At 39.5% G+C, this 26,262-nt stretch overlaps 1 protein-coding gene across 9 annotated transcripts in view; it reads right to left on the bottom strand.

Annotated features, from left to right (window-relative positions):
* Positions 1–26,262, bottom strand: part of KIAA1671 (KIAA1671 ortholog) — a 152,139-nt gene that overhangs the window by 64,064 nt on the left and 61,813 nt on the right. The window contains exon 1 of one of the 9 annotated variants that reach the window (XM_037878432.2): positions 4,294–5,784. The exons of 7 other annotated variants lie outside the window; for them this stretch is intronic. In XM_037878432.2, the coding sequence (XP_037734360.1) occupies positions 4,294–4,578 (285 nt within the window). In that variant the 5' untranslated portion in view covers positions 4,579–5,784. Of the gene's footprint in view, positions 1–4,293; positions 5,785–26,262 lie in introns of those variants that run through there. One more of the 9 variants, XM_037878431.2, reaches the window with a different exon arrangement.

The following is a 26,262-nucleotide window of genomic DNA, read 5'->3' as shown; positions in this document are numbered from 1 at the left end:
AAGTTCCTTGGTGTCTTGTACAACACTGAGCATTCGATCAGCGTTATACTGCAATAGAACACAAGAATTCAACTCCACCTAGAAAGAATTGGGTGCCAGTCTGTGGACAGCTAGCTCCCAAACTAGTAAGCAAAAGCTTATCTTCATTGTCATTTGAAAGTACACCACAAAAAATATCAACAGTAAACTTACACAACCATTGTAAAAATGATTAACAACTAATCCATTTATGATGGATTACACACAGTTTTAACTACATTGGTATTTAATAAAAATTTATAAGTGATTTCATGGAGTTACTAAAACAAATTCCAATTTCATAGAATCATAAAATATCAGGATTGGAAGGGACCTCAGGAGGTCATCTAGTCCAACCCCCTGCTCAAAGCAGGACCAATCCCCAACTAAATCATCCCAGTCAGGGCTTTGTCAAGCCCGACCTTAAAAACTTCTAAGGAAGGAGATTCCACCACCTCCCTAGGTAACGCATTCCAGTGTTTCACCACCCTCCTAGTGAAAAAGTTTTTCCTAATATCCAACCTAAACCTCCCCCACTGCAACTTGAGACCATTACTCCTCGTTCTGTCATCCGCTACCACTGAGAACAGTCTAGAGCCATCCTCTTTGGAACCCCCTTTCAGGTAGTTGAAAGCAGCGATCAAATCCCCCCTCATTCTTCTCTTCTGCAGACTAAACAATCCCAGTTCCCTTAGCCTCTCCTCATAAGTCATGTGTTCCAGTCCCCTAATCAATTTTGTTGCCCTCCACTGGATGCTTTCCAATTTTAACACGTCCTTCTTGTAGTGTGGGGCCCAAAACTGAACACAGTAATCCAGATGAGGCCTCACCAGTGTCAACTAGAGGGAAACGATCACGTCCCTCAATCTGCTGGCAATGCCCCTACTTATACATCCCAAAATGCCATTGATCTTCTTGGCAACAAGGGCACACTGTTGACTCATATCCAGCTTCTCGTCCACTGGGATTCTTCCGTCCTAAGTGCAGGACTCTGCACTTGTCCTTGTTGAACCTCAGATTTCCTTTGGCCCAATCCTCTCATTTGACTAGGGCCCTCTGTATCCTATCCCTACCCTCCAGCATATCTATCTCTCCTCCCAGTGTAGTGTCATCTGCAAACTTGCTGAGGGTGCAATACACACCATCCTCTAGATCATTAAGGAAGATATTGAACAAAACCAGCCCCACGACCGACCCTTGGGGCACTCCACTTGATACCGGCTGCCAACTAGACATGGAGCCATTGATCACTACCCGTTGAGCCCGACAATCTAGCCAGCTTTCTATCCACCTTATCAGCCATTCATCCAGCCCATACTTCTTTAACTTACTGGCAAGAGTACTGTGGGAGACCACGTCAAAAGCTTTGCTAAAGTCAAGGAACAACATGTCCACTGCTTTTCCCTCATCCACAGAGCCAGTTATCTCATCATAGAAGGCAATTAGATTAGTCAGGCATGACTTGCCCTTGGTGAAACCATGCTGACTGTTCCTGATCACTTTCCTCTCCTCTAAGTGCTTCAAAATTGATTCCTGGAGGACCTGCTCCATGATTTTTCCAGGGACTGAGGTGAGCCTGACTGGCCTGTAGTTCCCAGGATCCTCCTCCTTCCCTTTTTTAAAGATGGGCACTACATTAGCCTTTTTCCAGTCATCCGGGACTCCCCCGATTGCCATGGGTTTTCAAAGATAATGGCCAATGGCTCTGCAATCACATCCGCCAACTCCTTTAGCACTCTCTGATACAGAGCATCCGGCCCCATGGACTTGTGCTCGTCCAGCTTTCCTAAATAGTCCCGAACTACTTCTTTCTTCACAGAGAGCTGCTCACCTCCTCCCCATGCTGTGCTGCCCAGTGCAGCAGTCTGGGAGCTGACCTTGTTCATGAAGACAGAGGCAAAAAAAGCATTGAGTACATTAGCTTTTTCCACATCCTCTGTCATTAGGTTGCGTCCCTCATTCAGTAAGGGGGCCACACTTTCCTTGACTTTCTTCTTGTTGCTAACATACCTGAAGCAACCTTCTTGTTACTCTTAACATCTCTTTCTAGCTGCACCTCCAGGTGTGATTTGGCCTTCCTAATTTCACTCCTGCATGCCCAAGCAATATTCAGCCCCAGTCAGAAAGGTAAAATTGCTGTGAAAGTACAGCCAGATACTGAATCATACTGAATATAAACTCCATTATGTAGGGACTTTTCTTTTTAAGAATTGTTTTAGGTTGACAACAATCAAAACGAAGCTTGTAATTCTAAGTCCCTATATCCCTAGGCTATTTTGGTTAAATTGAATCATGCAAATGCTTAACTTTGAAAATATTGATATTATTTCAATTAAACTACTCACATACTTAAAGTTAAACACATACATAAATGTTTGCAGGATTCAGACCTAAAGTGGCTCTGGTGCCTACCTGCATGAGTAGTAAGTTCAAAGGCCACCCTACCTTTCAGGAAGATTTTCTATGCTGTAAGCAGTGGGAAGTTTTGCTGTGTTACTTCTAAATGACCTGTTAAGCAAGAGGCAGACTCCATTCCTTTCTATTTCTGAAACCATATATTTGTATCACTTTCGCATGATAATTTTAAATTGTTTTTCATTTTGACAACTCTAATTGTGTAGTGTCACAATTTCCCATGAAGTGCTTCCCCCCCGCCCATTACATTTGTTTCCAACTAAACTTGCCTCTTTCCTGCTTTTGTGCTTCTTTGACAACACATCTTTTTCAGTTTCTTTAGCTGAGCTGCCAAACAGTAAATGAATAACAAGTCAGACCAATAAAGTTTTTTAGGTTTTATTGCTGATGAAATATTAGCAGGATTTGTGTGTGCAGATGCCACACCTTTCTGAGGAATGCATGCTTTACATAAAGCACACAATGAACAAATCCTAATTAGCCCCCATCACCTCTATCCATGCCTCTAGGCTTTAGGAAGGCATATTGCTTTCTAAAAAAAATTCTGGACAAGTTCACACGATAGGGCCATTCATGGTTTATCTAGACACTAGAAATGAAGGGCTTGATCCTGCTCCCATTGAAATCAAGGTAAAACTCCCTTCTTTCAATGGTGCAAAAGCAAGCCCTAAATCAGAAGTCTGCTTTACAATTTGTTGAACTATTCTTTAAATGTTTGTAGCCATTTATTAAATTCCTTCCCAATAAAACATATGTTTAAAAGTGACTTGGCTCATTTAACCATTAGAATGAGCTGGGTGTTCTACCTTTTCTTTTAGTTCACTAGGAAAACAGCAGTTGGAACTACCTGAAACCTTGTGGCTTTACAATGCATAGATACAGATTATGAATTACAGAGGTTTATCTTTTGCCCAAACATTTTATGGTGATTTGTCAACTAAGCCTGGCAGAAATCTGTTGGTAGGAACAAGAGCAGGATCCCCAATCGCCATACCACTTCAGAGTGTCTCAAACTGACCTTTTATGTGGCCTGGAGAATTCTTACCCCCTCATATGCATAAAAAACTCTTCCCTATGCAGTGTGCATTTCTCTTATCACCTTGTATTTCTAGTTATTTAACAAGAAAGTGTGCATTTTCTGAAGATAACCCCACAAAAGAAAAAGACATTTAATCAAAAAATGGTTCCACATGACCCAAAGTCATAGTGTATGGAGAGCAAGCCAGATCATCCTCACATGCTCTCATTAAATTATGCCCTGCAGATTCCAGCGTGGGCCATAAATTCTGTATTTCATAATACTAAAAAATTAATTATTATGTAAGAACAAACAAGCTTTTAGTCCCTTATTGGCCAATATTATTGGTTTACTATTAGCTGCAAGGTGATAGCACCTTGATTCTTTTTACCAGTCTACATTAATTATTTCACCTAAAACACTGTCATTAAAAATGAAAAGAACAAATGTACACATCAAGTAAGAAGCTACATTGGGCAAATGTGTTCCCCATCTGCATACCAAACACAAAGCAGCTTCGGACTAACTTTTGCCAATTACAGACTAGATCTTTGTCCTATCTTAGTTTTAAGAGAACACCAAAGTTAGTTTTTTGTCAAAAACTTGTATAAATTATCTTTGACCAATGAGAGTTAATGGAAATTTCTATTTACACTACAGAAAGAGCCCAGCTCATTTACAAACAGGCAGCATTACAAGTGTTTTGGAAAATATTTTTAAACTGAAAAGTTGACATGACACAGATCAGTGTTCCTGGCCAAGATGCTGCCGTGAAAAACTTCCTTAATTTTTATCATAAAAGTTATCTACCTTTGGAGAACTAAAAAGGGGGCATTGCTTACAAGGTCTGGTGGCTCTGAACTGGCTTGCCTCTTCCTCAGGGAGGAGAACCTCTGCTGACTCCGCACTGAAAACCTTCGAAATGATTCTCTGCTCCGGGATGCAAAATGCCTGAAGGAGGAGGTTCGCTTGAAGGGAGTTCTGCTTCCACCCTCCCCGCTAGTCCGTTCATGAGCAACTGCAGTTGTGACTAAATTTAGTGCCTCCTGTAAGGATCTACGCACTGTCCCCATCCACTGGGTCATGTGAGTTTGTGCCACTGTCAGTTTGTCTCCAAGGTAATCCATTGTTCCAGGGGGGGGGGGAAAAAAAAAAGAGGGGATCAATATGCAATGTCAATTTATTCTTTTTAATTCTCTATACTCCTCACAGCGCTGTTTGTTTTGCAGAAAAACAGTCTATAAAATATTTGACAGTCTAGTGTAAATAAATAGCACTAGACTAAAACATTGACGTCAGTATTTTTAAATAACAGAAGGTATATGTGGTGGAGGTTGGTATTTCTCAAATAAAGAAATAAAAAGGCATATCTTCTTACTTACAAATCAGATTTCCAATTACCAAAGAACCTCATCAAAATAAATTTAATTTTTATCAGCCATGTAAACAAAAGAAAATTAAGGTTTAACTTCTGAAAATAGTTACTTGAAAACAGTTTGTCTATTTACAAGCATAGAATTGTTCTCTTACTTTCTCATTGCAGAACACGAAAAAACACAGTTCCTTTTAAAGCCAAGAAATATGTATATTTTTAATATTAGAATTCTAGAAGGAATCTTATTCTTCTTGCCTGGCAGGCTTTCAGGCAACAGTATGTTTCACAGATTTCTGATGCTTTCATACAATCCATTCACTGGACAAAGTGATATGGTCTTCTGACCAATAAATCCAAGTCTTTTACTACGAAGCCAGGTATCCGTGATCACAGAATCCCCTTCTCACAGGTCACACTTAATCCTCAGAACCATGTTAGGAGCTTTTCATTTCCGGAGGCACACAAATCCCAAGATAGTCACGCAAAATGAAGCTGAAGGGGAACTGTGTTAAGTCTGCTGCCTTCAAGACTGGACTTGCCGGCTGCTCAGAGCCTGCCAAAAGATCTTCTGGATGACATCAGCTCTCTTCTTGGAAGGGGGCTTCAGAACGGAGGAATGTAGCAGGGAATGATAAACTGCTGCACAAGTAGTCAGCAGAGAGACTTTCTCCACCCCATTACAAGTCGCTACACACTTTCGCTCCTCTCTCTATACCACTAGGAAATACACTCTTGAGGATGTTGTTGGCTAGCACAGCTGCCTGCAAGCCCATCTGAATCTTACAAATCAAGAGCCTGCCATGCTCTGAATTCTCCCTGAATAAGGCTCGAGAGGCTATAAGCAGATGAAAAACTGCTGCTGCCTTTGGTATCCTAATCTGTTCAGTCAGTTCCTTCCCTTTCTCTCCTCCTCCTCTAGAGGAAAAACAATGAGCTAGGTGAAACAGCCGCAGAGGTCTGCCTAAGGAAGGATCTGGGCTGGGCTTTATTATAGTACAGGCAGGATTGCCATGGCAACCAAGGGAACAGCATCTGCCTGCTGCCTGGGCAGGCAGGAGAGTTGAACAGATCTATTGGAATGATTCATAGTTTGCATATGTCACGTGTACTTACTGATTTTAACCCTTCCCTAGAACTGCGATAGAAACATTTCAGTGAATGGACATTTTAGCAAACCGCCAGAGACACTACCGTACATTAAAATGCAGCAGCCGAGCAGCAGAAAGCTGTGAACAGAAATAACATTATAAATGCAGGCGCTATAAATCTTAAGACCTCTAGAGTATTTGCAATGCGCTATTTTTGTTCACAAATTTTAAAAACTACTTTTTACTCAATGACCTTTCTTACATTGTGAAACATTCATAACAGATAATGATTAACCCAGAGTATCAAAGAAAAGCTTCAAAAGATCTATTCATCCGTCTATAGTTTTCTACATGAATTAGATGAGAAATAATGTTTTAAGGTTAGTTTTAGTTATTTTAACTGTTATACAAGTTTCTATTCTTAGACAAAAACAAAGTAAGTTTCCACATTTGACGTTCCCATATATACTTTTGAAGATTCTCAAAAATCCTGACATCAAAGGAGATACACTAGTACTGATAATAGGATTTTAAGGTCATCAATTCCAAGATGTTAGAAAATGCATTTCCAGGAAATTCTAGATTCTACTTTCAAACAAAACAAGAACTACCAAAACAAAAATCGAGTGACGTTTTAGGACAGCAGAGCCTTCGGATGTTTGAGGTAGGGTGTCATGTGTATACTAATTCCCACTCTATTTCTAGAAAAAAACTGGAAGACCAGTACATGGGACAAGTTTTGCTGACCATGCCAAATGTAGGTGAAATATCCCAAATTTGTCTGTGTAATGGTTTAACTGTGTCAGATTTTCATAATCAGCAATGACAGCATGTAACATATGAAAGTCAAATGTCCATTGCTCAAGATGGAAATTCTGGAATAATCAATTCAAAAGAACAGCAGAAATAACTATGTATAAGGAATACTAAGGTTCTATCAAACTAACAAACTACATGTCCAAGGGCTTCAAAGTTAAGATCATAACTGTAATTCACCATGAAAAGGAAAGGTGCAAGTATGGAGACAAGGAATGGATGTTCACTTTAAAGTTTCCTTGTTTTTTGTTTCTACCACAAGCTAACATTTTAGTTAATGTCTCTCTCTCTGGTGCAGTTCTTCCAGGAAGACTATGAAATGCATATATAACTGACAAATGAGCAGCTTCTGTATATTTTCGTGACATAGCTTTCAGCGGGCTGTTTCACAATGACAGAAAAATACTATTTAGACCTTGGTAAGAAGAATGTGTAACAAACAAACAAAGCACAACACAATGCCACAAAAGGAACCAATGTGACTTATTGGGGGGAAATAGGATTTCTCCTTCTTCAAAATACATATTATTGGGACTGCATTTCATCATGTCACTTGGATTGAGCCACGACAACCTGTTTCTAGTCTTAAACCTGTCCAGTCACAGGGATTTTCACAATACATTTATGGCCCAATAACAACTAAACTAAGGCTTTGTCCACACTACAAAGTTTTGTCAGGAAAAATTGCCTTTTGCCGACGAAACAGGGGAGGTGTCCACACTACAACGCTACTTTTGGTGGCAAAACTGCTGTTTAATCGACAAAACAAAACCACCTCAACAAGAGGCATAAAGCTTTTTGCGGCAAAGTTAAAGCAACAAAGCATCAGTGCAGACTCTGCTGTTTGTTCTGTCGACAGAACTGGCTTCCCCCAGTATCCCATAATGCCTGCTGTGACCGCTCTGCTCATTGGTTTGATCTCTGCTGCCCTGCAGACATGCGCCCCTCCCTTTTCAAAGTTCCGGGAAGTATCTGACAGCTGAGCATGCGGCTCCGTTGGGGGAACAAAGAGCAAATCATTAATGTGGAAGGCTCCTGTTCTGCCCTGCACTGGAGCACAGCGGCAGGCAGACTGCTGCTGCAGGGACGGGACTGCTGCGCTGCTTTGACAAGCCTCAGCACGGAGAGCTCCCAGAGCAGCTCGGGATGCTGCTCCCCACAGATGAGGAGGCTGTGGGAGAACTCGGAGGGAATCACAGAGCCATAAGCAGGCAGGCAGAGCGGGCTGCTTCAGGAGAGACCAGTGTGCCGAGCAGAGCCAGGGGCTGATGTGGGGGTGGGAAGGTGACCCCCTCCTCCACCTCAGAATAGATCAGTCAGCCTGCTGTCTTCCCCGCCCCAGACACACCACTCTCCTCTCCCCCCACCCCTTCAGTGGGGTGAAAAGCAGCTGACAATCTACTTGGATGCCCCTGGAAGGATGGGATTGAGAAACCTGTGTCATGTGATGCTGTTCCTGTCCCATGAGGCATTGCAAACCCTTCCCAAAGCACTCTCTGGCCAGTTGCACAGTGGAATAGCTACCACAGTGCACTGCTCTCTGTGTCGATCCAAGAGCTGTTAGCGTAGATGCACCCGGGCGACACAAGAAGCTAGTGTGGACATGCAACAGTGGTTTTAATTAAAGTGGCATAACTTTTGCAGACAAAACTTCATAGTGTAGACAAGGCCCAAAAGATAACTAAATGCCCCAACAACTATGTGGGTGAAAAAAAGCAATTACTGCGCTCTCAAAAGAAATGTGATAAAAGACGAAAAGACCCTATCACCGGTGGGTAAACACTTTTCACAAAGTGATCACTCCATATCTGACCTCTCAGTCCTCATCCTCAAAGGAAACCTGCACAACACTTTCAAAAGATGAGCCTGGGAACTTAAATTCATAATTCTGCTAGATACTAAAAACTGACTGCATAAAGACACTGGATTTATAGTTTATTGCAGCAATCTGTAACCCACAATACTCCAGCTTTCCCCCACCCCATGACTGGACAGGTGTTAATGGGCCACTTCTCACTGAATGGTCCCTTGAAGTATGTGTTAACTACTTATGCTACTTGGGATTTAGCTCTGACATTCTGAGTACATTTCCTAGACCAAAGACGAGCTCTGTGAAAGCTTGAAAATTTGCCTGTCTCACCAACAGAAATTGGTACAACAACAGATACTACCTCATCGAACTTGTCTCTCTAACATCATGGGACCATCATGGGACCAACATGGCTACAACAACAATGCATACAATGTGCGTATGTGACAGATGTAAACATCAGACAAAAAAAATTTACACCAGAAGCTCTGAGACCACACTAACCAGGGCTTCACAAATAAACATGCATCAGAGCAGCAACAAAATGGTGGACACAAGAGAAAGAATATCTTGTCTCTTTACTCTAGGTCCTACTGTGACTATTTTACCTTCCTCATGCTTTTATTATATATTTTTTTTGCGGGGGGTTTGGGGGGGTGTCAGAATAAGGGTGAGGTAAAGCATTTTGTATGGAATATTTACTTGTAGGGCAATAGCAGTATTTTAGGTTTGAATTAGTAAATCTATACAGAACATGCATTGATTTTCACACAGTGGCCACAAAAACTGCAAAAGTAACTTATTTGCACACGTGTTGCTTTTACATTCCTATGCAGAGTTCTGTGGCATTAAAGTGTTTAGTAAATCAAGTTCTTAGATAGCGTACTTTAATATGTTTAATAACAAAGCAGAGGATCTGTACATAAAAGCTATTTTCAACACACCCCGAGTTTATGTCATCCAAAATCTGTTGGTATTATCAACAGTAGGTAGAGGAATGTCTATCCTTAAACAAATACCAAGAGTGAAATCTGGGCCCTAGTGAAGTCAGAGTTTTGACACTGACTTCAACAGGGCCAAGATTGCACCACATATTTCATGGAAAACAAATGAATAGCAAAATCTTCTAGAGCAAGATACTCTGTGGATTTTAGATTTCTGTAATGTTAATCAAGCGCACAACTATTACAGTAAAAAAAAAAAAGAAAAATATGTGACATCATCAATTGTAATGAGTATGACTGAGAATAACTAAAATCATATTAAACATTATTTAAAATTCTGACTATTTTTGTGAAGTTCTTTAATAAATAGGTAAACAGAGACTTAGCACACTGGAACCTTAAACATGACTTGCCACTTCTAGTTCCAGAGTGGATAAAAATCAATGATTTAAAAAAAAAATCAGATTTTTTTGGTTTAAATTGGATTTTTTTGATAAAATGCTTTTTGAGAAAAAAATATCTAAAGATAGTTTTAATTAAGATATATTATAACTCGAAGATATCATCATGGAATACAGATTATAAATTCTAATTCTATGGTATGAGACAATATATTCATGTAATGTTTAAGAAAAGTTTTGTAAATGAGTTCCAATAGTTCATGGATTAGGGACCCAATCATATGCAGTTCCAGGGGCTTCTGTATAGATTATTTAGGTTAATCTTTTTATCGACCCAATGGGGCTCAGTGCTCAGTCTAGAAGATACCATCAGAGACGCTTAGTTTTGCAGTTCTCAAACTGGATTTGTCACTCCAGAGGTAACATGCTTGTTAACAGCAAAAATGTTTTTAAATAAATAATATAGAGAGGTGAGAAATAACAGACCTCAACTCTGTTGTCCCTCTGCAAATTTGTGTACACATAGTCAATCCCTTACCTCTCTCTAAAAGTGCAAAGTTTCAAAAGGTTCTATGAATAGAAGATTGTTGGGGGCAGAATAGATCCGGACAAGAAGAAATCTGGAGATAAATGTGAGAAGTGAAGGACATATGATTTTTGTTAAAATATTATAGGTTTTCTGTTAAAAAAAAAATCCAGAATACTTAATGTTGTTATTTTAGTTAAATAAAACAATTTAAATGTCTGTCTGGTGATGTTCTCCTCCTAATACAGCATGGCAAGAAAATCCTCCAAATATTAATGATTAACCTATTGAATTGGAGATCGTTCACCTCCCAATGACTTCAGAAATATCTGCTTCAATTACCTTTAGTAAATGAAATAACCAAACAATCATTCATTTTCTGATATAGCTGTAAAACTAATCTGAAAAGTTTTCAATATAAATCGCTGTTTAAAAATGTATAGTGTATACCTTCTAAAAATGAAACCTACATCTATCTCTGAGTTGTGAAGAATATATATTAAGGTTATAACAACCAACAAGAATGCACTTCTATGTAGAAAACCATGATTAAATAGAGTCTTCCTGGCTAGTGATTTAAATCAATTTGATTTGTGACAAAGTTCCTCCTCTATCTTGGTGGGTCTTGCGCTTATTGGCAGTTTTGCTCGCCTTGGAGCTTCATGGCAGCCCTCAGTTTGGCCGTTTTCGTGAACCCACAGTCCAGGTCAACTCCTCTTCTGTCTGACCAGGAGTTGGGAGGTTTGGGGGGAACCCGGGCCCGCTCTCTACTCCGGGTTCCGGCCCAGGGCCCTGTGGAATGCAGCTGTCTAGAGTGCTTCCTGGAACAGCTGTATGACAGCTACAACTCCCTGGGCTACTTCCCCATGGCCTCCGCCCAACACCTTCTTTATGGTGACCTTCCTCCTGCTGTCTGATAATGCTTGTACACCTCAGTCCTCCAACAGTACGCATTCTCACTCTCAGGTCCTAGTGCCTCTTGCTCCCAGGTCCTCACACATGCACCACAAATTGAAGTGAGCTCCTTTTTAAACGCAGGTGCCCTGATTAGCCTGTCTTAATTGATTCTAGCAGCTTCTTGATTGGCTGCAGGTGTTCTAATCAGCCTGTCTGTCTTAATTGTCTCCAGAAGGTTCCTGATTGTTCTGGAACCTTCCCTGTTACCTTACCCAGGGAAAAGGGACCTAGTTAACCTGGGGCTAATATATCTGCCTTCTATCACTCTCCTGTAGCCATCAGGCCTGACCCTGTCACAGATTTAAATCATGATTTAAATCAAATCCACCCTGTCTAGTTCAATTTAGTTATGCATGACTGTGTGACAATCAGTACTACAAAAAGCATTCTTTTACCTGCCTCTCCTAGTTAACTAGGAAGCATGACTTAATAATACAGCCTTATTTGGGGGTTGAATTTTTATTTCATTTCCATATTCTGAACTAGTATCACTCTGCGAAAGAGGTTCATTAACTAACAAATAAGATCTTTGAAAATCTTAACATGATCTTAGTCATTTTAAGAACAATTGAAAAAAATACTTGTAAAAGCAAGCTTCAGAACACATTAAGAATTAGAGCTCATTTTAAATTTCAGAAAAGGAAAAGTGGGTGTTGCCATGTGGATTTCCGTCTTCCTCATATGCTCAGTCTCAACAGACAATAGGGCCAGTAATGTCTGAAGGATTATTCTAACTATATCATATTAACAATGCTTCTCTCTTGCATACAATAAGGTAATACAATAGTTGTATCTTGCCAGGAATCAGTTAAGGTTTTAGATTATGACTTTAATATTAGATAAAAGACCTAATATTAAATTTTAGATCATAAGCATGAAAGGCAAATAAAGACAGCATCAGCACGATGTGATTGGTGCCTTTTACAAATAAAGTGTTTCTGTCTACCAGGAAAACCTGATTCTTCATTCTTTTTATTATGCTTTCCTTGGTCTCTTCCCTTTCAGCCTTGCTTTTAATTTTTTTTTAAAACCATGTATTTTAGAGACAAAACTTCACTACTCTGGGTCATTTAACCACCCTAATCGAGCCTAGAATTGCATGGTTGTGTGGATGCCAAGGCTATTCCTACAACTGTTTGCATTAAAGAGTAATAAAGATATGATTACTGTGTGACTAATCTCCTTAAATTCCTCCTGAAGGCATTAGTTTATATTTGTAAGTGTACAGGCTTCACAAGAGTAGTGAAAAGTTCTATGTCTGAGGGTCATTGCTTAGTATAAACTGAGAATTATTACTGATCTGTAATACTGATATAATTAGTAACTTACATATGGTTATTGCACCTAAAGTACTTTACATCTCAGACTTCCCAAAGCCGGTCATAAACACTAATTACTTTTAGGCTGCAACCAAAATGAAATTGTATTAGCAAAAGTAAGTCCCCACATCATGGAGACCATCCCTTAGCACAGCAAATATTGGGAGGTTTAAGTATAGGAGTACTTGTGGCACCTTAGAGACTAACCAATTTATTTGAGCATGAGCTTTCGTGAGCTACAGCTCACTTCATCGGATGAAGTGAGCTGTAGCTCACGAAAGCTCATGCTCAAATAAATTGGTTAGTCTCTAAGGTGCCACAAAGTACTCCTTTTCTTTTTGCGAATACAGACTAACACGGCTGTTACTCTGAAACTTGTTTAAGTATGTTCTCATCATAGAGGTCTAATACTATTTCTGAGTTTTGAAAGACAACTCAACCTATAGAGAAAGAGCGTTCCTATATTTACATAGCTTTTTCTTTAAAACAATCATTATCCATTGTTGCAATGACATGACTACGAGCTTACACTGTCCAAGAGGGAACTGAACAGTGTAAATTGCACATTTCTGGGGCAGCGACACTCGGACTGGGGATATGCGGGTGTTGCCCTGTATGTAATTCATGGATGGATTCATTTTATTCAGCCCAGAGTGATTTTACATGCTAGTGGCTGTGTGAGCAGAGCCTGGAGGGAGACACAGCAGCCCACATTGCACACTGGGGAATTTCACACACATGAACACATAACTAGACATAATAGTGTACTACTCCCACATATGCAAAAACTAATTATTACCAGAATGTAATTAATGGAAACAAAACTAAGTAAAATGTCTTAAACAATTAAGTGTTGAAAGGAAGTAGTCCCAGAACAAGCAACTGAAGTTTCTATAGCTTGTCTATAAAAAGTCCTTTAAAGCAGTGGTTTTTAACCAAGGATCCGGGGGCCCCTGGAGGGGCCACAGGCAGGTTCCAGGGGGTCCACCAAGCATGGCCAGTGTTAGATTCACCGGGGCCCATGGCAGAAAGCTGAAGCCCCACTGCATGGAGCTGAAGCCTGGGGCCCTGAGCCCTGCCACCCGGGGCTGAAGCCAAAGCCTGAGCAACTTAGCTTCGCAGGGGCCCTTGTGGAATGGGGACCCAGGCAACTGCCTTGCTTGCTACCCTGTAATGCCAACCCTGGCTTTTATATGCAGAAAACCAGTTGTTGTGGCACAGGTGGGCCTTGGAGTTTTTATAGCATGTTGGGGGGGGGGCCCTCAGAATGAAAAAGGTTGTGAACCCCTGCTTTAAAGCATATATGTAACTGTTTCCAAGACTCTAATTCATTTTGTCTTTTAGCTGCACAGCTGGTAGTGTTTAGGTCTGTATAATTACTATTAAATAAGCTTTAAACAGATCAAGATACACCAAACTGAAATAAACAGGGGTAAATTAAAATTATTGCAGTGAATCACCTCACTCAAGTAATTAAAACATGTTGTTAACTATCCCTTTGTCATATACTTTAATTTCCTTTGGCATTCTCAGGAGGACATCCTCACTGGTGGGGAAGAGACATCCATGTTAGTGCTTGTACCTTAGTAACTAACTGAAAGTACTTTACAAGCTCATAAAAAGCTCAACACATTTCCTCTATCAGGTGTTTCCACTGCTTTATTATGGTAGCACAAATTTTACAAAATTCTCTCTCTAGAAACAGAAATTAGAGAACCTCTTTTGCTCTGTTTTATATAAAAATGTATTATCTTCATCACTGTTTTATGCACAGAACACAACAGAGTCATATTTATCTATTTCAGGACACCTCCGTAACTCATGCTATCATCATTACATATGAGAATGTTAACTAGTTTATTAGTTAAAAATAGTTGGTGTACAAGAGAATCTATTCCTGTCTATAAGCAAACACATATAGTGAGAATGAAACGGCAATCTTTTAATAGAGTGGTGCTCTCAAACTGTGGAACTAGTCTGTAGAACTAGAGTAGAAGCAGTATCTTATTGCTACTTCAAAGATGAGGGGGGAAATGAATTCAATCTCAAGCAGCAGATGAAGCACAGAGTGTACTCTATGCTTGTGTTTAAATTTAAAATTAAATGCATGATGTGGACTTTAATTCATGGTCTCAGTCTCCTTCCCACCAGCAAGTTCATCTTTACCAGTAAAAATAATGAACGAGGACTAATGCAGGCTATTACTATTTCAGTATCTGAGTAAATATGACCCTGGTTTGGGCATTCTAATGACATTTAACCCATACTGCACTATATGGAGTGGAAGCATAACGCCTTCCTCAGAAACATCCGCCACTTGCCACTGCCAGCGACAGGACTGATCCTGGCAGTGTTTACCTTCTTACGTGGATTGCTTTCCCCTCCCATTCCAGTTAGCAAAAAGATGTAACTGATCTTGAAAGGACTCCACTACAACAGCCAACCAAAATGCAACAAAGCTTCAAAGATATAAATGAAGAGGATTTTGAAAGCTGTGATTTTCCGTATTGGAAGAGACATGGGGTAACCATTTATGTTTTTAAGTTATGAAAAACACTGATCCAAGCAAATACATCATATGTGCAAGAAGCACACAATTATTAAAAACAGAATTTAAGAGAAGATGGAAAACACCTTCACAGTAAAGCTAATAATATGTGGAATTAATTATGAGAATGGCGTACCATAAAAGTGTGTTGATACTGAAGGGATCTTCCAAACACAGAAGAGAAATGTTAACTTGTTTTTACTGATTCAGGGCCTACCAAAATACGTTGTGCTAGCAACTCCTTATATGTGCTTCTCAATTCAATTAAAGACATTGTTTTGGTTACATGCATGCTTTGTTTACTTTCCCTTTGGTCAATCTACACAAGCTCTCTCTAAAGCTTTTTCTCTGAAGTACAATGCTTGCCACTCTATAAATCTCTGAGAATGTCAAGTTTCCAGGCTCCAAACATTTCAGTACAGAAGTCTCTTTAGCTAAGTAAGGAATTATTCCACACAACAAGTAGTACTGCACAAGGTGATTATCTCATGCTGAAGTCACCCTGGATTTGTCAAGGGTCTGCAATTCCAGAAAACACTTTCCATGAACATGCATTTCTAAATAGTACAGTATGACTAATTAGCACAGTAGAGCAAGTGACTATATTATTCAGACATTGTTGGATACCCATTTTTCTTTTATTAACATTTATTCCACCTACAACTAACAAATACAACTGTGTGCAAAGAAATAACAATCCCCACTTTTTCTGCCCACAGTGCAAACAAAATTCTAGATATTTAAAATTAAATTTTTCCAAAAGCTGCTTTCAACTCTCAGTTCTTGCACGCCTTCAGATACGGGCAATTATATTAATGTTCACAGAAAGTTGGAAGGTCAGATTAGAATAGGCTTGTGTATAGCACAGCATGCCTTGAAACATACCAAAAATATAAAACCTCAGTGGCTGGTGAAACTCAGATACTCAGCTTTTGTAGCATGTGTAAGGGTAAAGCCAGAACTAAAACCAGTCCCCTGCTGTTTCCCCAGTCATGACCCAGAATTTCACCATCAGCTCTCTAAATTAGGTAAACAGCAGTGGCTAAACAATTAATTTATTAATTATTTATCTACAGTTTAAGCATTTTCCAAGGTATCAGCGTGTCTCCAAACTTTAATTTTGTGCTGAAATATTGGCAGAGACCACTTCCATCTTGGCTCTGATTGTTTCTTTGACTACATTACATTCTGGCTCCAGGAACTGTTAAAGACCTAAATCTGCCCTTGTAAGGCTGCAGTGATCTTGCATTCCGCACTGATTCTGGTTCTCTTTAATTAGTAATGGTACTTAGGTTAACCAGCTGCTTTTGACACTGCAGACTATTTAAAAACAATTAGAACACTGTGCCAACTTTGCAGCACAGCTCCTGGTTCACTTTGCATTTGGCGCACACTATAGCCAGCTTGTTACATATGCAACAAATCCCTAAGTCAACAGATATTTTGAGATGCCCCTTATTTTTGGCTCTCTGCTCTTCCACGTCTAAAAGATACTTTGCACTCAGCATTTACAAAGGAACTGTCAATACTGTTGACAGTTGCCCCAGGTTAGATTTAACAACAACATATAAAATCCCATAATGTTAATATTTGTCACTCTTTTTAAAGTTGTTATATGAATTAAAAATTGCTGCAGTATTCTGACAAATGAAATAAGACTCCCGATATTTTAGAAACTTTCAAATGGTCTGCTATTTGTGAATACATCCCCTTTCCCTTTCACAGACTCATTTTTATTTGTTATTCCTCATACCTGTCTGACCACTACTGCTTGCCCCACATGTGACATATCCTTTCACAACAGTGAAACCTGGAAAACTGCAAGAACTGCTGGAGAAACATAGTTCAAGAGTTCTGTTTTTCAGTCCACACAAAAAGGCCTAATTTGCTTTTTAAAAAAATCTGAACAAAATTAGGTTAAGATAATGAGGGCCTGTAGCTAACATATGATGGTTTTTCTTCTACATCAGATGTATTATTCAGTTTCTTTAGAATTATTACACTCTTGCTAATTCTAATGCCCTGTTTCTTCCTCAACCTGATAGGCTACAAAAATCAGGACCACTGAGAAGAAGTCTCAGAAACCTCTAGGTTAGGGGAAGCTGTTTTGGCCAAGCTAAGTAAGTACACCATGTTTTACCAGGCTATAGGTGCCAGTAATATAAATGTCTCCAAATGTTAGGTCTAATCCCATGTCATTCATGGGGAACTAGGCGCTCTGGAGAATTACGGAAGTTCTCTCCAGGGCTAACAATGTAATGTTTGATGTGCTTTCATGATTTTTTTTTTTTTAATATGACTCACTGACCGAATAAACAAAAGTTTTCCCTTCACCTGTCCATGTAGCAACTCTCTCTGCAAGTAGCTGCTCTGTTAAAATTTTCAAGACCGAGCTTGTTTGCTGTTAAAGTTAGCCCAAGAGCTACACGAAGGCCCAGGGAATTAAAACATACTGGAAATACTGTTTGTGATCCTGCACTTTCAGGACTCTGTATTTGTCTATTTTCTTTGTCCAAACAGAATTCTGACTCCTTTGCAGCGTCCCAGATTATACTGACGTAAAACAAGAGCAGTTTCACTTATCCTCCTATCTAGACTAATCATCAGCGTGGTCCCTGTGTTTGTCCTATCTTCAGTTGTTTACACTACCTTGCTCATTCAGACCCCAAGAAGGAATCCACAGAGTTCAGCACAGCCAAAAGCTAGGAGATCTTTTCTGTAATGCAACAAACACTAAATATACACAACAACATAGGACACACATCCAATTATTATCATCTATCTCCTTGTCTACAATTTCCACATAAAACAAGTGACAATGCCTGCTCAAGAAAGGCTGAGGAGTGGAACAGCAGTGGTGTTTTCAGGTCAGAATTCGAGTGCAAGGCCGATGTTCAGCACCTGCCTGCAATGGAATCTCTTGTGTAAACTGGAACAGTGGTTATCTCTGGTAATGTTTAAACAGAATGCTTGTTTCTGATTTCTGTTTAGTTTCCTACTGAAGATTTTAGATTTGTGGTTTTAGTTTTCAATGGTGCCCATTTGGGACATTTTAAATCCAGTTTACTGTCCTTAAAATGGGGGGGGAGGGGGGCAGGGGCTGAATACACTGCACTTACTGCACCTACAATTTATTTATTTTTTGCACTCAATTCCAAAAGGGGAGCAGCAGTTTCCACTGATGGCTTTGGTTTTCCTCCCCCATGTGGTTTGTTTTTATTATTCTATTCTACAGCCAGCATCTAAGTGACCAGTGGATGAGGAGTGAGTGTGTTGGCAACAGGTTATGGCTTTTCAGAAGGTACAGGAAATGGCTTATATTTAAAAATGTAAACAGCAGTAGCTTACAGTCAAATACTTTAAAATATTTACCCAGATTACCAGAATGCATTTTCCTCTAACACTTGAGGGAAAATGTACCGTAATAGCAATAAAATCCTATATAATGGAATTATCGTAGTGGAGAAACACTAATTTGGGATCTGATGGCTCACATGATTTGTAATAGCTTACACAATATTTCTTTTCATAACCATCAATTCAAACCCAAACCAGGACATCAGTGGCCAAAAGACTGTTAAGTGTTCATCTGAAGTGGTCCAGTTCTGATTAGGCAAGATACCTGTCCCCATACAAAATACCACCTCGGACCAGGCACCCTTGTTAGTAGCATCAGGAGATGGGATAAGGACAGGAGCGGTCATTAACCAAACTTTAGAGCCATTAGCCATAGCCATCACTGGGCATTTCTAGCTATCATTCTGTAGCACAATATAGTACATGGACAGGGCATGCCTTAGTGAAAATGGCGCTCTGGGAGAACTTTCTTTGGCACCCCTTAAGTACTGCTCCCCAAGCACTGGGTGGCCGCTCAACAGATGGAACAGCAAGCAGGTGGAGTCGAGACCATAGTGCCCTGGGTGGTTACCCAGCCGTAAAGCTGGCCCTGTATATGGGAAAGGTCATTTGAATCCCAAGTATCATTTGCTCCCAGGGTGTACAGAAATGGAGAATGCCCAAAATCAACACAATTCCTCAAGTACAGTGAAAGGGGAAGGAGGATTTTATCCTTTGCGCTAGTGCCACTAAATTGCTACTTTTGGGAGAAGACAGAGTTCCAAAGAAGTCTCCTTAATGTGGGTTGAGACTGTTCCATTTATGTGTAAAGAAAGCCGGGGGAGGGGGGGGTGGAAGAGCTCCCTGCTAGAGGCATAGAAGAGCATCAAGCTAACTCCTCACTATAGGGAGCAATTGCAAGGAAGACACTGTTGACTTTACATACAGACTGTGTTCCTGTGCTCACCACCCAGGTTTGGCTGCCATATCTCACTGTGATTAGGCATATTTTCAGGGTTATCAGAGGACAATAGAAGGAACAAGGAGTGGCAAGACAACAGTAATTAAGGAAAGAAAAGAACAGCAACACTCCACAGCTCACAATGAGAATCACTATCAGTCACAATAGGATTAACGGTAAAGAATATTAAGAGTTAAAATGTTAAAACTGATGAGGACCTTGAATGCACAAGAATCAGAACTCCTTCTACATTTGAAGAGCTTCTACATTTCTCTTTCTTGCCTTCCCCACTTTTCCAAAAAATAAAAATAAAATGATCCAACGATGTGCGGCCAGAGTGCATCACCATCTTCCTATTTTACGAGTGCAACTCTACAGTTACACACCCCCAAAGGGCTAGCCAAGAAAACAAAGGTCAGACAATGGGCCCTGCAATCATCTCCTCCCCTTCCCACCCTGCCCCCTGCCCCAATTTGCTAAAGAAATGCATGTCAGCATACATGAAATGGGATCATCTGAGTCTAATGCTTAGCAGGAAGTTGTCCGCATCACAAAACAATCCACCATCACCAACAATAATTAGCAAACTGTTGCCAAAGTACATCAATATTACATTATTTCAGTGTCCATGGCTGGCAATTCAACACTTCATCCCAGCACTAAATTCACTTAAGAATTTTTAGACTCAGTCTCTGAGAACAGGAAGCAAAAACACCTAGTTGTAAAGTATTTCCTAGTCTGAAAGCACAACCAGTTATATGGTCTCCTGACTGAAGGGGTGGCACAAACAAAATCAAAGATGTTTGACAACAGGCTGGGAAAAAAATCAGAGAAGATTTCTTCTTGTTTAGTTACATATTGAATTTCTGTAAACAGATGTGAAACTTTTCTTTTAAAAAACCTGTTGCCTGAGCATTTTTCTACTTTCTTTTCAAAACTTCTGAAACAGTTTTCCAACCAAGTTTCTTTCATTTCTGTGCATGTTATATTCTAAGGGGAAGCTGTTGTCAGATGAAGTATTATTTGATAAAACACTCATGGGTGTGTCTCAGTAAACATTTATAAAAGAAGGCTACTTAGTCAAAAATAGAGAAATTTTGGAAAACATATTTCTATCTTAACTCTAGGTATGATTTGTTTATTTTGGCAGAACAAATAAAAGCTAATGAAAAAATGAAAGCTAATAATGTGAATGTCATTTGGGTCACGGTGGAAAAGCATTATCAAAAAGGAAAGTTTTGTATCATTTCCCAAAGACAGTCAGACTCTGGATTCATCTAATCTTCTCTGAAAGTTCATTCCATAGCAGGATTACCTCAACTGAGAATACTCTGTCTCTGGCTGTCACACACTTTGCTCTGTGTTTTGTGATCTGCAACTCTGCCTTCTGCTCCACCCCCATCCAGCAACCACCACCCTTCCTGATGTATGTTGTGACCTCATTTGCCTGTTAAATCCATTGTTTAAATTATGAGATCTTTGAGGGCAAGACTTGTCTTAGTGTTTTTCTGAAGCATCTCTGGCACACTTGTGAACTACAAAATACAAAGACAACCAATCACCACCACAAGTCAAGGAAATTAAATACAAACCTTATGTCAGGAGAACATTCTAGAATACAGAATTTTGAAGAAAGCCACACTGGATTTTAAGTTAACTACTTCAATTGCTATAAAGCTGATATTTAAATCCCAGAATTGGGAATTGGAAATTGGGGTGTTTTGTTAAATAAGAGAAATTCTGAATGTACTAGAAGTCTAAGTTTACTCTGACTTGGTCAATATAAGATGGAACATCCCAACAGAAGTGTGGTTGACATGACTCAGAAAAAAAGTTAATATTAAATGTCATTCCTCATTTTAATTACAGGAATATATTTGTAATGAAGTAACACCTGTTGCTTTCAAAGCTGAATAGTCTTTAACTTGTCTACGCTCGCCAAAAATGTTTAACAAGTTTTGTTGTCAGTGTAAAGCATTCTTATTGCTTAACTGTCTGTATTCATTTAGCTATTAAGATGAATGTATTGAAGTTTGTTTATAAGAGGATAAGGTGTCCAGACAAATTTAGTTATGCATTTTTTCCACTGGTCCAAAACTTGTCTAACAAAATGCACTCAGAACAAACATTCTTTATGAATTCTCCAGGCTTCTTTGGATTGTCAGAAACTATTTTAACTGTAAATATTTCAACTGTATCTCATATTTGGTCAGCTCACCCACCATTGTTTTGTCCAAGAATGTACATACAAGTGAGAATGAACAGGAGTGTGATCTGGAACTATAGAGATGTGCAACAGCCAAACAATGCAACCAAGTGGCCTTACTACCCCTCGCAATCTTCCTTCCAAGCTTCCCTTCAATGGTTCGTTACACTCACTTGCTCAATCTTGTTTCAAATTTGTTTTAAGTTCTTAGGGCAGGGACCATATACAAAGGGGTCTTGAACTTGTCTGGGGCTTTTGGGAGCTTCCGTAATACACATAAACAAACAAACAGTAAGCACACAAACCATCCTTCAATAAATGAACAAATGTTTTGCACAGAGTGCAGTGATCACACAGAACACACATCTTAACTGAGAACTTCCAATCCACAGGAACATGCTCTCGACATAAGCCTTGATTGTGTGGTACACGTCTACACTTCCCCTGTACATATATCCAATGTCCCCAAAATACTTAAATACCTTAGTGATGGGGCAAGATAGCAGAGGGGGCGGGGGGGGGGGGACTCAAAAGTTAGGGAATGCCACAGTTAAGGTTACCTGTGCAATCGCAATTCAGCCCCTTTGTGCATATGCATGATCATAGAGTCTTCAATTACATAATCCCATACTATTTTTTTCACCGGACCCCTGGTGTGTGTGTGTGGGGGGGAATTACTGACATCTGGTGGCAATTGTTGGGCTAATGGGCTTAGTAATGGGGAGGATATATAACTGGGAGAAACAGGAAGCAAGGGGAGGAGCTTAGAGGGTGAACAGAGAAGGGAAAAAGCTGGTTGAAAGGCTCCTTCTGTTGTATATCTGTCCTATGTCCACCATGTGTGGAAACTGAGGATTAAAAGGTACAGGTGGTGTAAAATAAACAGACTGTGTATGTTTGTGACTAGGAGACCATGAAAATGGGCTAAGCAACACTGCTCACTCGGTAGCTGAAGAGACACCCTGTGACATAGGGTCAACGAGAGAGCGCACTGCCATATTACTGAAATGAATTACTTTTGCCATATGTTACTATTAAACTTGCCATCTTTTTCACTCCGATTTTTAAAATGATTTATAAAAGTATTGATATTTTTACCTGGTTTTACTGCCTTTCTTACAAACTGAAATCTTAATTAATCTTAAGAGTAAGAAGCGTTAATCCAAGTTTTAGAAAATGTAAGATTAGTGATTCTTCTCTAAAGCATTTAATTGGTGGCTTCTCTGTGACTCGAAGTCTTTAAATCATGATCTGAAGACTTCAGTAACTCAATCAGAGGTTATGGGTCTATTACAGGAGTAGGACGCTGAGGTTCTGTGGCCTGCAGTGCGCAGATCAGATTCGATGATCATGGTGGTCCCTTCTTGCTTAAAGTCTATGAGTCAATGAGCCACAGTACCATAGATATAATATGAATTTCAAGAAAAATATATTTTTCCAAAGGTAAAACTATTTAAAATGTCCAGGAAAACATCCCTTTGCATGCATGCGCACCCACACACACCCTACACCTTTTTATGCACACTGAATTGCTTCCATGTAAACACTGTATGAGTGTGTAAACTTGAGGACATGCTAAAAATATACAATAGTACTTTGAATGATTATGTTTATGAACATTCAATACTACCCTTCCACCTTAGCTGGCAGGGGAACATCAGTAAAGTCTGCAGCAAAAATGTTGATTTTTTTTGACCATATGATAAATATATTTACATCAAAATCTGTAAACTGCAGTAAAGATCTCTAACCAAATACAGGTTTATTAGTCTAGCCAGACTGCAGATTAAGATTATAACACATTATCTCTCAGACTGGCCAAATCTCAAGCAACCAAAAGAAGATGTGTGTGTTCAGCAATGCCCCTGAAGAATCTGTCAAAACATTTCTTGATCTTTTTGAACAGGAAAAAAAGCCCCACTTCTCCTCGAATCACTATGTTTAAAAAAGTGCAAAAGAAAACTAACCACAAACTGGTAGAGAGAAAATAAAAAAGGAGAGAATGGCATTTATTTATTTCTACTTGCACTTAAAAAAAAAAGTTAGCTTTTCAAATTTCTGCTCGACCATACCATACTTAAGTCTTTGCTCAGGATCCACATAATCTTATCACCGTCAATCTGTCCCTCTTCAAACACTCTACTGTTTTGTTGCCACTTTGTTACATCCTGCCTTCATTTCAAAAGTAAGCTCTGAGGCAGGCACAAAGTACCTTATTTGTATATTGGGGAACCTCACAAAATTTTCAATGCAATAGTAATAATAAGAACATACGAATTGCCATACTGGGTCAGACCAAAGGTCCATCTAGCCTAGCATCCTGTCTTCTGACAGCAGCCAATGCCAGGTGCCCCAGAGGAAATGAACAGAACAGGTGATCATCAAGTGATCCATCCCTTGTCGCACATTCCCAGCTTCTGGCAAACAGAGGCTAGAGACACCATCCCTGCCCATCCTGGCTAATAGCCATTGATGGACCTATCCTCCATGAATGTATCTAGTTCTTTTCTGAACCCTGTTATAGTCTTGGCCTTCACAACATCCTCTGGCAAGGAGTTCCACAGGTTGACTGTGTGTTGTGTGAAAAAATACTTCCTTTGGTTTGTTTTAAACCTGCTGCCTATTCATTTCATTTGGTGGCCCCTAGTTCATGTGTTATGAGAAGGAGTAAATAACACTTCCTTATTTACTTTCTCCACACCAGTCATGATTTTATAGACCTCTATCATATTCCCCCTTAGAAGTCTCTTTTCCAAGATGAAAAGTCCCAGTGTTATTAATCTCTCCTCATATGGAAGCTGTTTCATACCCCTAATCATTTTTGTTGCCCTTTTCTGAACCTTTTCCAAGTCCAATTTAACTTTTTTGAGATGGGGCGACCACATCTGCACGCAGTATTCAAGATGTGGGCGTACCATGGATTTATATAGAGGCAATATGAGATTTTCTGTCTTATTATCTATCCCTTCCTTAATGATTCCTAATATTCTGTTCACTTTTTTGACTGTTGCTGCACATTGAGTGGATGTTTTCAGAGAAGTATCCACAATGACTCCAACATTTCTTTCTTGAGTGGTAACAGCTAATTTAGACCCCATCATTTTATATGTATAATTGGGATTATGTTTTCCAATGTGCATGACTTTGCATTTATCAACATTGGATTTCATCTGCCATTTTCTTGCCCAGTCACCCAGTTTTGAGAGATCCTTTTGTAGCTCTTTGCAGTCTGCCTGGACCTTAACTATCTTGAGTAGTTTTGTATCATCTGCACATTTTGCCACCTCACTGTTTACCCCTTTTTCCAAATCATTTATGAATATGTTGACCAGTACTGGTCCCAGTACAGGCCCCTTGGGGACACCACTATTCATCTCTCCCCATTTTGAAAACTGACCATTTATTCCTACCCTTTATTTCCTATGTTTTAACCAAGTACCAATCCATGAGAGAACCTTCCCTCTTATCCCATGACTGCTTACTTTGCTTAAGAGTCTTTGGTGAGGGACCTTGTCAAAGGCTTTCTGAAAAGCTAAATACACTATATCCATTGGATTCTCCACATGCTTGTTGACCCCCTCAAAGAATTCTAGTAGATTGGTGAGGCACGATTTCCCTTTACAAAAACCATGTTGACTATTCCCCAACAAATTATATTCATCTATGTGTCTGACAATTTTGTTCTTTACTATAGTTTCAACCAGTTTGCCCGGTATAGAAGTCAGGCTTACCATCCTGTAATTGCCGGAGTCACCTCTGGAGCCCTTTTTTAAAATTGGTGTCACATTAGCTATCTTCCAGTCATTTGGGGCAGAAGCTGATTTAAATGACAGGTTACACACTACAATAAGTAGTCCTGAAATTTCACATTTGAGTTCCTTCAGAACTCTTGGGTGAATAACATCTGGACCTGGTGACTTATTACTGTTTATAATAATCTAAAATAAAATAGTAATAATAATCAAATATAATAAGGAAGAATGATCTGAACTGACAAGAAGGTGAACTAGACATTCTAAGAATAAGCATTCTTTAAAAAAAAGAAAATCCAAATATCAAAAAGGGGGAGGGAGAACAAGGTAAATTGCATATACATGGACAGCTTAAGTCAATATATTTGTTATCTGAAGGAAATGACAATATTTCAGTTAAGACAGAATAAAAGCCTCCATCACCATAGTATCTGAGCTCCTCGCAATATTTATTTATTGTTACAAAATCCTGCAAGTTTGGAAAGTGCTATTATCCCCAGATGTTACAGATGGGAACTGAGGCACAGAGATACTAAGTAACTTGCCCAAACTCATATAGAGAGTCTGTGTAAGAGCAGGGTTTGCATTTGCTTTCAGATTTCCATTAAGTTAGAGTTATCCTAATTTCATAGAAGGAGTTCCACTCCAGTTTTATTATTGCCCTGCTTGGTGAGATCATTGCATGGCATCCACTTCAAATTACCAAAAGAAAGGCTAGTGAACAGGTACTTTGGGCCTTATTTCCTTTAAATGTCAGAACTGTAAATGCAAC

The sequence above is a fragment of the Chelonia mydas genome, chromosome 15 (assembly GCF_015237465.2).
Source record: "Chelonia mydas isolate rCheMyd1 chromosome 15, rCheMyd1.pri.v2, whole genome shotgun sequence".
Taxonomy (NCBI): Eukaryota; Metazoa; Chordata; order Testudines; family Cheloniidae; genus Chelonia; species Chelonia mydas.
The sequence above is the reverse complement of the archived record's forward strand: the minus strand, read 5'-3'. Positions and strand labels throughout refer to the sequence as shown.